Source organism: Mobula birostris, chromosome 11, assembly GCF_030028105.1.
Source record: "Mobula birostris isolate sMobBir1 chromosome 11, sMobBir1.hap1, whole genome shotgun sequence".
NCBI lineage: Eukaryota > Metazoa > Chordata > Chondrichthyes > Myliobatiformes > Myliobatidae > Mobula > Mobula birostris.
The window spans coordinates 22,125,346-22,138,948 of NC_092380.1; the positions used below are offsets into that span (position 1 = coordinate 22,125,346).

At 49.1% G+C, this 13,603-nt stretch overlaps 1 protein-coding gene across 3 annotated transcripts in view; it reads left to right on the plus strand.

The window, feature by feature from the left end:
* Positions 1-13,603, plus strand: part of LOC140204925 (proline-rich protein 12-like) — a 102,401-nt gene that overhangs the window by 31,400 nt on the left and 57,398 nt on the right. Inside the window, exon 1 of one of the 3 annotated variants that reach the window (XM_072271896.1) lies at positions 7,339-7,402. The exons of the other annotated variants lie outside the window; for them this stretch is intronic. Within the exon in view, the coding sequence (XP_072127997.1) occupies positions 7,374-7,402 (29 nt within the window). The 5' untranslated portion in view covers positions 7,339-7,373. Of the gene's footprint in view, positions 1-7,338; positions 7,403-13,603 lie in introns of those variants that run through there. 3 annotated transcript variants of the gene reach the window in all.

Consider the following 13,603-nt stretch of genomic DNA (forward strand, 5'->3'; position numbering starts at 1 on the left):
TACAGGCGCTGTAATAGTATTACTACTCTTATCATTCCTCCCCTCAGGCAGACCCCTGGCACTGGAGGTCATAGGTTTAGGGTGAAAGGTGAAATATTGAAGGGAAATCTGAGGGGGAACTTCTTCACTCCAGAGGGTGGAGCGAGTTGCTTGTAACATTGAGGAAAAATTCAGATGGCCACATGGATGGGGAGGGGTTTGGAGGGATATAGTCTGGTGTGGGTAGATGGGACAAAGGAGAAGACTGGGCTGGTGCAAACCAGATGGGCAGAAGGACCCGTGTTATGTGCTGCTTTGGTTGATGACTCGATAACTTTATGGTCCTGGTGGGTTTTTGTAAAATTTGTGAAGTGGGGTGATTAATGTTGTCTTGCAGGAAACTCATTGTCTTGTTAGTCCACACCTCATCTTTTGTTCTCAGTTCTAGTTGCCACCATGTGTACAGTGCCAGGTTGAGACATGTATCTGGCTGGAAAGCAAGCAGCCAAATACCCTTCTTAAAGAGTGTTTTTATCAGGAAACAATCATTATTTAAAGAACTGAGACGACTTCTGACAGAAAGTTCCTCTCGTAATTTCACCTGTCATGTTCACTAAGTAGAGGGTAGTTACGTGCCCAACTGCAACACTGTATGGTATCGGGGTTGGGGGCACTGCACAGGATCAAAATAAGCTGTGAAAAGTTACAAGATCAGTCAGTAGCCTCCCAGCGACCAGGACATCTTCAAGGAGCGATTCCTTAGAAGGCCGGCGTCCATCATTAACTGAGCACACACCCTCTTCTCACGGCTACCATCAGGGAGGAAGTACAGGAGCCTGAAGGCACACACTCAACGATTCAGGAACAGCTTCTTCCCCTCTGCCATCTGATTTCTGAATGAACACTGAACACTACCTCACTATTTTTTTCTCTCTCTTTGCACTATTTATTTAATTTAAATTTTTTTAAAAAAGCACACACACTTCTTCCAAGAGAACCACAATGTTGTTGTGTTTTGGAGGCTTGCATGCCTGAATGACCCAGTGAGCTATGTCAGATGAAGTCGTGCCAAGTGCCCTGGCTCTTTGGCAGGGTCACTCATGCCAAACAGGTCTAAGGGTAGAGGCCAGACTAAGAGCAGTCCACCAATCCTCCAGGTTTTGGGGGGGATTCAGCTCGGTAACAACCCTGACTGGTAAAACAAAATTGTTATGGAAACAGCAATGAAGAATCCTTCTACATTTGAGTGCGACGGTATTCCTGAGTCTCCACCTGGGAACTGCATGACTGACAGTAGTGAAAACCAAGCTACTGATGCGGTGAAGGGAGCCCTGAACACTGCCAGATATGAAGGATCTTCATTGCTGCTCTGCCAGCAGTGTTACGAACAGCAGAGAGATACGCAGGCACTTACTGTAATTTACAGTATTCTTAAGTTTTGCAATGTATTGCTGCTGCATACCAACAAAGTTTACGACATATGCCACTGATTTTAAACCATAATCTATTGCTCTCACAGCGTGCTATCACCAGTCAGGGAAATTTGCTGACGATTGACTTTCTGCTTGTTTTTAACGTGGCTTTTGTTGTGTTGTGCGAGGTGTGAATTTGGCACACAGTTGCAAGGCAGAGTCTCGTGATCAAACAATGCTGCAGATGCTGGAAACCCGAGATACAAACGGAAAATGCTGGGAAGTCTCGGCAGGTCAGGCAGTGCTTGTGAAGAGGTGAGGGGAGCTTCAAGCCAAAGACCCTTTCTCAGAACTGGTGATGAGATGAAAGTGGAGGGACGGGGGGGGAGGGGTGTGGGGTAGAAAAGAAAAGTTCCAAGATACTGCTGGTGATATACGGCGACGTTTAGCGGGCAGCCCACAAAGCTACTAGATATTCTTTTAGATAATGGTTTTGAAGTGACAATCACTGCAATCTGCAGCCTGTAATTTCCCTTTAAGAAGCGGACTTTTGAACCCTACAGACGAACTACGGGTCAGAATGCTGGCGCCTGACAGAGAGCAAACTTGCCAGGCTTGTTGTCCTTCCACACCATGAGCCTCCGGAAGATGCTCCGTACTTTCTGGCCAAGAAAGATCTCCAACCACACCATACTCCTTCAGTGTCATCAAGAGGACACGGCCACAATCATGAGGAAACGTTGGAGGTGGACTGGGCACGTGATGAGAGGAGAGGCCAACTCCATCACTTCGTTGGGCCCCTGAAGGACGGAGGAAATGCAGGACACCGAAGACAGCTGGGCGTCGAACTGCAGAGGCAGAAATGAGGTGAACCACTCCTGGGGCACAAAAGAGAGGACGGCCAAGGACAGACCGAGATGGAGGACCTTCATTGCTGCCCTAAATGCCAGTGACATAACAGGCAGTAATTAAGTGAACTTGTGATTTTTTTTTACAGTCTCCTGAAGTACTCAGCAAACTTGACTCTCGGGAAGTGGATAAAGTGCGACCATCATTAGCGAAGGGAGGCTGGGCCAGGCATCAAGCCAGATTAAAGCGTGGAGGCCGGAGAGCGGATAATGAACTGGTGTTCGCTATCCGTGCCAGTCGAGATTCGCCCCCCCCCCCCGGCCTGCATTTGACCGGTCCCCTCGCTAACCATTGGGCAGGAGCGTTGAGTCTCACGCCGCCGAGGTCAGGAGCAGGAGCACTGAACTCACTCTTGCAGCTGTGGGCACAGTTTTGGGGACTCTGCAGTTAACATTCCCAGAAATACTTACTTAACGTTTTATTATTTATACGATGGTTGATTGTCGGTCTCTGTTATGTATGGTTTCTCGTGATTTCTATTCTACTTCGTTGTTTTCCTGTGGGTGCCTGAAAAAAAAATCTCTAAGTTGTATATGATACGCATAGTTTATTAATTAATTTACTTTGATGCTTGACCTTTAAAAGTGGTGTCTCTGATGGTGAGGACAGGGTTGTTGTATGGTTAAGTTGTGGAGTTATCTGACTGATGGGTACATTAGAGGGAGTGAAAGTGAGAGACGAAATGGATAGTTGAGGATACCACAGACAGAGAGGGATGGCAAATTAAAGCAACAGGTCCCAGAAATGTAGAGAAGATGGCATTGTGAGCAGTGAACAGCGAAGAGAGTACTTGGTGAATGGGGGGGTGGCGGGGGGAGATGGCACTGTGATCAGTGAGCAGACTGGAGACTGAACTGTGATCGATGAACAGGGAGAGAGACTGAACTGTGATCGGTGAGCGGGGAAGAGACTGAACTGTGATTGGTGAACGGGGAGAGAGACTGAACTGTGATCAGTGAGCAGACTGGAGACTGAACTGTGAGTGGGGAGAGACTGAACTGTGATCGGTGAACGGGGAGAGAGACTGAACTGTGATCGATGAACAGGGAGAGAGACTGAACTGTGATCGGTGAGCGGGGAAGAGACTGAACTGTGATTGGTGAACGGGGAGAGAGACTGAACTGTGATCAGTGAGCAGACTGGAGACTGAACTGTGAGTGGGGAGAGACTGAACTGTGAACGGGGAGAGAGACTGAACTGTGATCGGTGAACGGGGACAGAGACTGAACTGTGAGCGGGGGGGAGAGACTGAACTGTGATCGGTGAACGGGGAGAGAGTGAACTGTGATCAGTGAACAGGGAGAGAGTGAACTGATCGATGAACGGGGACAGAGACTGAACTGTGATCGGTGAGCGGGGAGAGACTGAACTGTGAGCGGGGAGAGACTGAACTGTGATTGGTGAACGGGGAGAGAGACTGAACTGTGATCGGTGAACAGACTGGAGACTGAACTGTGAGCGGGGAGAGACTGAACTGTGATTGGTGAACGGGGAGAGAGACTGAACTGTGATCGGTGAACAGACTGGAGACTGAACTGTGAGCGGGGAGAGACTGAACTGTGATCGGTGAACGGAGAGAGACTGAACTGTGATCGGTGAACGGAGAGAGACTGAACTGTGATCGGTGAACGGGGAGAGACTGAACTGTGATCGGTGAACGGGGAGAGACTGAACTGTGATCGGTGAACGGGGGGAGAGACTGAACTGTGATCGGTGAACGGGGGGAGAGACTGAACTGTGATCGGTGAACCGGGGTGGGGGGGGCGGGAGAGACTGAACTGTGATCAGTGAACGGGGAGAGACTGAATTGTGAACAGGGAGAGACTGAATTGTGAACGGGGAGAGAGACTGAACTGTGATTGGTGAACGGGGGGGAGAGACTGAACTGTGATCGGTGAACGGGGGGGAGAGACTGAACTGTGATCGGTGAACGGGGGGAGAGACTGAACTGTGATCGGTGAACGGGGAGAGAGACTGAACTGTGATCGGTGAACAGACTGGAGACTGAACTGTGAGCGGGGAGAGACTGAACTGTGATCGGTGAGCGGGGGGAGAGACTGAACTGTGATCGGTGAACGGAGAGAGACTGAACTGTGATCGGTGAACGGAGAGAGACTGAACTGTGATCGGTGAACGGGGAGAGACTGAACTGTGAACGGGGAGAGACTGAACTGTGATCGGTGAACGGGGGGAGAGACTGAACTGTGATCGGTGAACCGGGGTGGGGGGGGCGGGAGAGACTGAACTGTGATCAGTGAACGGGGAGAGACTGAATTGTGAACAGGGAGAGACTGAATTGTGAACGGGGAGAGAGACTGAACTGTGATTGGTGAACGGGGGGGAGAGACTGAACTGTGATCGGTGAACGGGGGGGAGAGACTGAACTGTGATCGGTGAACGGGGGGAGAGACTGAACTGTGATCGGTGAACGGGGAGAGAGACTGAACTGTGATCGGTGAACAGACTGGAGACTGAACTGTGAGCGGGGAGAGACTGAACTGTGATCGGTGAGCGGGGGGAGAGACTGAACTGTGATCGGTGAACGGAGAGAGACTGAACTGTGATCGGTGAACGGAGAGAGACTGAACTGTGATCGGTGAACGGGGAGAGACTGAACTGTGAACGGGGAGAGACTGAACTGTGATCGGTGAGCGGGGGGAGAGACTGAACTGTGATCGGTGAACGGAGAGAGACTGAACTGTGATCGGTGAACGGGGAGAGACTGAACTGTGATCGGTGAACGGGGAGAGACTGAACTGTGATCGGTGAACGGGGAGAGACTGAACTGTGATCGGTGAACGGGGAGAGACTGAACTGTGATCGGTGAACGGAGAGAGACTGAACTGTGATCGGTGAACGGGGAGAGACTGAACTGTGATCGGTGAACGGGGAGAGACTGAACTGTGATCGGTGAACGGGGAGAGACTGAATTGTGAACAGGGAGAGACTGAATTGTGAACGGGGAGAGAGACTGAACTGTGATTGGGGAACGGGGAGAGAGACTGAACTGTGATTGGTGAACGGGGGGGAGAGACTGAACTGTGATCGGTGAGCAGACGGGAGACTGAACTGTGATTGGTGAGCAGACGGGAGACTGAACTGTGATTGGTGAGCAGACGGGAGACTGAACTGTGATCGGTGAACGGGGGAGACTGAACTGTGATCGGTGAACGGGGGGGAGAGACTGAACTGTGATCGATGAGCGGGGGAGACGGACCTGTGATCGGTGAACGGGGGGGAGAGACTGAACTGTGATCGGTGAACGGGGGGGAGAGACTGAACTGTGATCGGTGAACGGGGGGGAAAGACTGAACTGTGATCGGTGAACGGGGGGGGAGAGACTGAACTGTGATTGGTGAACGGGGGGGGAGAGACTGAACTGTGATTGGTGAACGGGGGGGAGAGACTGAACTGTGATCGGTGAGCAGATGGGAGACTGAACTGTGATCGGTGAACGGGGGGGAGAGACTGAACTGTGATCTGTGAACGGAGAGAGACTGAACTGTGATCGGTGAACGGGGAGAGACTGAACTGTGATCGGTGAACGGGGAGAGACTGAATTGTGAACAGGGAGAGACTGAATTGTGAACGGGGAGAGAGACTGAACTGTGATTGGTGAACGGGGAGAGAGACTGAACTGTGATTGGTGAACGGGGGGGAGAGACAACTGTGATCGGTGAGCAGACGGGAGACTGAACTGTGATCGGTGAGCAGACGGGAGACTGAACTGTGATCGGTGAGCAGACGGGAGACTGAACTGTGATCGGTGAGCAGACGGGAGACTGAACTGTGATCGGTGAGCAGACGGGAGACTGAACTGTGATCGGTGAGCAGACGGGAGACTGAACTGTGATCGGTGAACGGGGGAGACTGAACTGTGATCGGTGAACGGGGGGGGAGAGACTGAACTGTTATCGATGAGCGGGGGAGACTGAACTGTGATCGGTGAACGGGGGGGAGAGACTGAACTGTGATCGGTGAACGGAGAGAGACTGAACTGTGATCGGTGAACGGGGAGAGACTGAACTGTGATCGGTGAACGGGGAGAGACTGAACTGTGATCGGTGAACGGGGAGAGACTGAACTGTGATCGGTGAACGGAGAGAGACTGAACTGTGATCAGTGAACGGGGAGAGACTGAACTGTGATCGGTGAACGGGGAGAGACTGAACTGTGAACAGGGAGAGACTGAATTGTGAACGGGGAGAGAGACTGAACTGTGATTGGTGAACGGGGAGAGAGACTGAACTGTGATTGGTGAACGGGGGGGAGAGACTGAACTGTGATCGGTGAGCAGACGGGAGACTGAACTGTGATCGGTGAGCAGACGGGAGACTGAACTGTGATCGGTGAGCAGACGGGAGACTGAACTGTGATCGGTGAGCAGACGGGAGACTGAACTGTGATCGGTGAGCAGACGGGAGACTGAACTGTGATTGGTGAGCAGACGGGAGACTGAACTGTGAACGGGGGAGACTGAACTGTGATCGATGAGCGGGGGAGACTGAACTGTGATCGGTGAACGGGGGGGAGAGACTGAACTGTGATCGGTGAACGGGGGGGAGAGACTGAACTGTGATCGGTGAACGGGGGGGAAAGACTGAACTGTGAACGGGGGGGGGAGACTGAACTGTGATTGGTGAACGGGGGGGAGAGACTGAACTGTGATTGGTGAACGGGGGGGAGAGACTGAACTGTGATCGGTGAGCAGATGGGAGACTGAACTGTGATCGGTGAACGGGGGGGAGAGACTGAACTTGATTGGTGAACGGGGGGGAGAGACTCAACTGTGATCAGTGAACGGGGGGGGAGAGACTCAAATGTGATCGGTGAATGGGGGGGAGAGACTGAACTGTGATCGGTGAGCAGACGGGAGACTGAACTGTGATCGGTGAACGCGGGGGAGAGACTGAACTGTGATCGGTGAATGGGGGGGAGAGACTGAACTGTGATCGGTGAACAGGGAGACACTGAACTGTGAGCATTGAGGGGAGGGGGGACTGCACTCTGAATGGTGAACAGAGGGGAGACCGCGCCTAAATGGTGAACTTAGGGAAGATCACGCTCTGAACAATGAACGCAGGGGAGGCCGCACGTAAATGGTGAACTCTTTAAATATACGAAGAAAAAAAACTTCTGGTATCCTATTTTATATTATTGGCCAGCTTACCTTTATATTTTGCTTTTTTAGTTGTCTTCAATTGTTTTTTTAAAGTTTCTCAAACCTCTAGCTTCATACTAATTTTTTGTTCTATTATATGCGCTCTCTTTTCTTTTTATTCTGTCTTTGACTTGCCTCATCACCCCTTTAGAATGCTTCTTCTCTTTGGGATGTATCTATCCTGCTCCTTCTGAATTGCCCCCAGAAACTCCAGCCACGGCTGTTCTGCTGTCATCCCTGCCAGTGTCTCCTTCCCATCAACTTTTGCCATCTCCTCTCTCGTGCCTCTGTAGTTCCCTTTATTCCACTGTCATATTGATACATCTTCTCCCTCTCAAACTGCAGGGTTCTCCTAAGGGTTCCTTTACTTTCAGCTCCCTAATCAAATCTTGTTCATTACACAACACCCAATCCAGAATTGCCATTCCCCTAGTGGGCTCAACCACAAGGTGCTCTAAAAAGTCATCTTGTAATCTTTCAACAATTCTGTCTCTTGGGATCCAGTACCAACCTGATTTTCCCAATCTACCTGCATATTGAAATCTCCCATGACTATTATAATACTGGCCTTTTAACATGCCTTTTCTATCTCCCATTATAGCCCACATACTGGGTACTGTTCGGAGGCCTGTATATAACTCCCATCAGAGTCCCTTTACTCTTGCATTTTCCTAAGTCTACCCACAAAGATCCAACATCTATTGATCCTGTGTCACCCCTTTATAAGAATCTGAATGTATTTTTTACCAACAGAGCCACCCCACCCCTTCTACCTACCTGTCTGTCCTTTTGATACAGTGTGTATCCTTGGATGTTAAGCTCCCAACTATGACTTTCTTTCATCCATGACTCAGTGATGCCCACAACGTCACACCTGCCCATCTCTAACTGTGCAATAAATCATATACCTTCAAAGTTCAAAGTAAATTTATTATCAAAGTACATATATGTCACCATATACAACCGTGAGATTCAATTCCTTGTGGGCATACTCAATAAATCCATAATAGGATAATAACTATAATAGAATCAATGAAAGACTTGGGTGTCAACCAGTGTGAGAAAAACAAACTGTGCAAGTACAAAAAGGAAAGAATAATAATACTTTATACTTTACAAATATATAATATGCAATAAATATTGAGAAGATGAGATGAAGAGTCCTTTAAAGTGAGTCCATAGGTTGTGGGAACATTTCAATGATGGGGCGAGTGAAGTTATCCCCTCTGGTTCAAGAGCCTGATGGTTGAGGGGTAATAACTGTTCCTGAACCTGGAGGTGTCAGTCCTAAGGCTCCTGTACCACCTTCCTGATGGCAGCAGCGAGAAGAGAGCATGTCCTGGGTGCTGGGGGTCCCTGGTGATGGATGTTGCTTTCTTGCGACTGGGTTTCATGTAGATGTGCCCAGTGGTGGGGAGGGCTTTACCCGTGATGGACTGGGCTATACTTGCTACATTTTGTAGGGTTTTCCATTCAACGGCATTGGTGTTTCCATATTAGGCTGTGATGTAGCCAGTCGATATACTCTCCACTACACATCTATAGAAGTTTATCAAAGTTTTTAGATCTCACTGGACAACGGGGTGACCCGTTGGGACACCCTTTGAGAGAAAGGTAGTGCAGCCTGATGTGACCAGAATGAACATTAAATTTTCCTGAATGTTATTGGTATTGCTTTGCTTTGGAAACTGAAGTAGAAAACCTCAGTTTATTAAAGAAGAACGACGTGTAGCAAAGCAAATATAGCTGCTCCTCATTTAACGAAGGATACTTTTGATGGCATCATTTCTGGTTTATCTGCCACCCTTCTGGAGACATGTAGCCTTTTCATCCTCCGCCTCTTCATCTCTTCTGCTGTTTGTTGTTTGTCTCTGATCCTGGAGACGTGCATGCCTCTCCTCCTCTGTCTCTTCTTCTCTCATCTTTTTTTGTCCTGACTCTTTGATCCTGGAGTTGTGCGGCCCTGGCCTCATCCGATTCTTGTTCTCTCCCTCTCCTTGCTGCTTACCGATGACGTTTGGCGTCATCTCTCGACCATAATGTCCCCCTTCCCTTTCCACGCGGCATAATTAGGCTGACCATTTCTTTCAAAGGATGCTGATTATTCTTGATGATGTGGTTGGCGCTGTCCTAAATGGACGTGATATAGTCACCGCTGTCTTTTGACTGCAGCAAAGGGTTTTATGGGTGTCTCGAAGTATGTTATTACAATAAGATTTAATTATCTCTTATTGATGGGTGGCAGTTAGATCTGTCCCAATCCTGCACATGCTGATGGTGGTGATTAGCAGAATGTGACCCTGCGAAATAGAGCTGCCCTGCCCTTTTGCTCTGGTAGGTGTCGCTGCTGAGGCTGGCCGTGTGCATGCGTCGGGCTGTCGCGTCCCAATTTCCATGATGGCAGATCGGGTCTTGGGTTAAAAGGGAGCCTGTTTATTTTGGCGAATGAGCAATTTTATACGAATATATAACCCTGAACTTTGCCTGCATTCTGTAAGTTAGCGCATTTTAATTTGATTTAGCCAAAAAAAGTGCCGCTGCAATGCACGGTTTGCGCTAATTGGAGGTCACAAACAAGACAGGCAGAGCATGAGAGTTTTAGTAGTATATAGATACTGAATCTTCGCCAACTCCTAAGGAAGTAGAGGTGCTGCTGTGCTTTCTTCATAATTGCACTTATGTGCTAGGCCCAGAGCAGGTCCTCTGAAGTGATAACACCAAGGAATTTAAAATTGCTGACCTTCTCTCTCTCTGACCCTCTGATGAGAACTAGCTCATGGACTGCTGGTTTCCTCCTCCTGAAGTCAATAATCAGCTCCTTGGTCTTGCTGACATTGAGCGAGAGGTTGTTATTGTGGCATCGCTTAGCCAGATTTTCAATATCCCTCCCATATGCTGACTTGTCACCATCTTTGATTCAGCCTATGACAAATGGTGTCGTCAGCAAACTTGAAAGTGGCCTTGGAGCTGTGTTTATTCTGTATACTGCATGCATTCAAATGTAATGTGGTCAGTCCTGTGTTCATCACCCCTTTGATTTTATCCCCATGTTGCACTTTAACTCATCCCACTGACTGAAATTCTGCTCCAACATCTCTGTGTCCTTCCTCACAGTCTCACTGCACACTGCACGTACTTGCATACCAACTGCCCCATCCTTTGTCCTTATCACCCTGGTTCCCATCCCCCTGCCAAATTAGTTTAAACCCTCCCCAACAGCTCTAGCAAACCTGTCCACATGGATATTGGTCCCCCTCAGGTTCAGGTGTAGCCTGTCCCTTTTGTCCAGGTCATAATTTCCCTAGAAGAGATCCCAGTGATCCAGAAATCCTGAAGCCCTGCGCCAATTCCTCAGCCACGCATTCATTTGCCAAGTCACGCTATTCTTCGGCATGTGACACAGGCAGAAATCCGGAGACTGCTACCCTGAAGGCCCTGCTTTTCAGCTTTCTGTCTGTGTCGTTGGTAACTACTATGTCCAATGACTTCTGGCTGTTCACCCTCCTCCTTTAGAGTGAGGCATCCCTGACCCTGGCACCTGGGAGGCAGCGGACCATCCGGGTGTCACTGACACGTCTGCAGAATTCCCTGTCTGCTCCTCTGACAATGGAACCACCTATCTCCACTGCACACCTCGATCACTATTGCTCAGTGCTTTGAGATAGGATAAGGCAAGACAAAAACAGGGCAGAAGAAAGTGTGAAAACTACTGAAGAAGTGCAGAGCTGGTAAGCAGTTGAGCTCAAAATTATAATGGGATGGCCAAGTGTCCATCTTATTGTACTAGAGTTCTGTTCAAGAGTCTGATAACAGTGGAGTAGGAGCTGCCCTTGAGTCTTGTATCTTCTGCGCGATGGGAGAGGGGAGAAGAGAATGTCTGGGGTGTTTGATTATGTTGGCCAGCGTAATCAAACACCCCACACATTCTCTCCTCTCGAGAGAAGTGTAGACCAAATCCATGAAGGGGAGGTTTGTTCCTTTGATGTGCTGAGGTGTGTCCACGACTTCGTGGTTACTATACAGTTGTGCTTCCAGAGTGTTTACTTTCGTGTGGAAATTCCATGCAGAATATCTCTGGCCTCCTGAGGAAGTAGAGGTGCTGGTGAACTTTCTTGGCTGTGATATCAACGCGGTTGGACTGGGACGGGCTATTGGTGGATCTAGGAACTTGAAACTCGCCACCCTCTCAGCATCGACGGCAATGACGTAGGCAGACATCTTACCATCAAAGCAAATGCAGCAGAAGGCGGAGAAACTGAGAGAATAGTCATTACAGGAGGCAGGGTGGAAGGAAGTGTCGTAGAGATAGTTTGTGGGTTTGTGGGGGATGTTTGTGGCTAGCTTATCGCTTGAGGTGGAGGTAGACATTAAGAACAGGGAGGGAGGGGTCAAAGGTGAAAGTGGGGGGGGTGAATTGGCAGAAGTGGGTGCAGGAAGCGACACCAGTCAGCGTACCAAATGAGCAGTGGCGGTGCAATCACTCAAGTCACTGATGATGTTCTGAGGGATTATTCCCTCGGCGGAGGACGCCGATGTGTGACTTTGTTGATGTGAGGCAGCCGCTGCACCGTCCTTGACAGTTTGGGGTTAGGGTCCAGTGGCACGGAGTGCAAGACTGCAGCTTTCCTCCGGCCTTTTTTCTGCTTGTGATCCATCGCCATCTTCCGCCAGCTCCACCGTGGAGGTCTGGGTTGGATTGCTCTTTGTTTCAAAATTTCAGACAGCAATGTTCTCGGGATCTGAGTAGCTCGCGAGCCTCTCCAGCACAACATGACGATCCTTGAGAGAAGGACCAGGTGAAGGGTTGAGGCCGCCAGCTTGCCAGGACTGAAACAAAAACTCTTCCGCACCTTTTAACCTCGTGTGGCCCTGCCTGGAGGCGTGAAACGTCTTGCAGTAGGTGCAGGGTGAGAGGTTGCATCTGGAGCTTGTCAGCATTGATTTAAATTTTATTAGTGTTCGAGGGAGGTCATAATGTGCAGGTGATAAATTGATAACATCACACAGGAAACACATTGTTAGAACGTTGGAATACTATTCTTTCAAAGTGAAATTTTTTTTCAGATGTGGTCGAAACAGACCGAGGCAGACTAGTGATAAGCAAATTAGACTAGTGTTCAGAATTTAAGGTCTAAGAATTGACACCGAAGAGGTTCACAAACATTCTTGTCGGAAAGGCGTTCTATACATTTGCAGAGTTTTATTCCAGGAAACCTAGCCAATGTTTTTTTTATGCAGCAGGCTCCAACTAACAGAATGGCAGATAATCGGGTTGTGGGGGGGGGGGGTATTTTAAAATGCAAACACGAGGAAATCTGCAGATGCTGGAATTTCAAGCCACACACATCAAAGTTGCTGGTGAACGCAGCAGGCCAGGCAGCATCTCTAGGAAAAGGTACAGTCAATGTTTCGGGCCGAGACCCTTCGTCAGGACTAACTGAAAGAAGAGCTAGTAAGAGATTTGAGAGGGGGAGGGGGAGATGATTTGAAAGTGGGAGGGGGGAGGGGGGAGATCCGAAATGATAGGAGAAGACAGGAGAGGGAGGGATGGAGCCAAGAGCTGGACAGGTGATTGGCAAAAGGGCTGTGAGAGGATCATGGGACAGGAGGCCCAGGAAGAAAGAAAAGGGGGAGGGAGGGAAAAAACCCAGAGGATGGGCAAGGGGTATAGTGAGAGGGACAGAGGGAGAAAAAGGAGAGAGAGAGAGAAAAAGAATGTGTGTATATAAATAAATAACGGATGTGGTACAAGGGGGAGTTGGGGCATTAGTGGAGGTTTGAGAAATCAGTGTTCAGGCCATCAGGTTGGAGGCTACCCAGACGGAATATAAGAAGTTGTTCCTCCAACCTGAGTGTGGCTTCATCTTTACAGTAGAGGAAATCTCTTACTAGCTCTTCTTTCAGTTAGTCCTGACGAAAGGTCTCGGCCCGAAACGTCGACTGTACCTCTTCCTAGAGATGCTGCCTGGCCTGCTGTGTTCACTAGCAACTTTGAATTGTGTTGGGGGGTATTTTGTAGGCTTTTATCGACCAGGATCTCTGCTGGATCTTCATGGGCTCATTTATAAAGATAATTCTCAATACCTAATAACTTGTTCAGTTATGCATCTTTGAACAGCAAACAAAAACACAGTTGACAAAG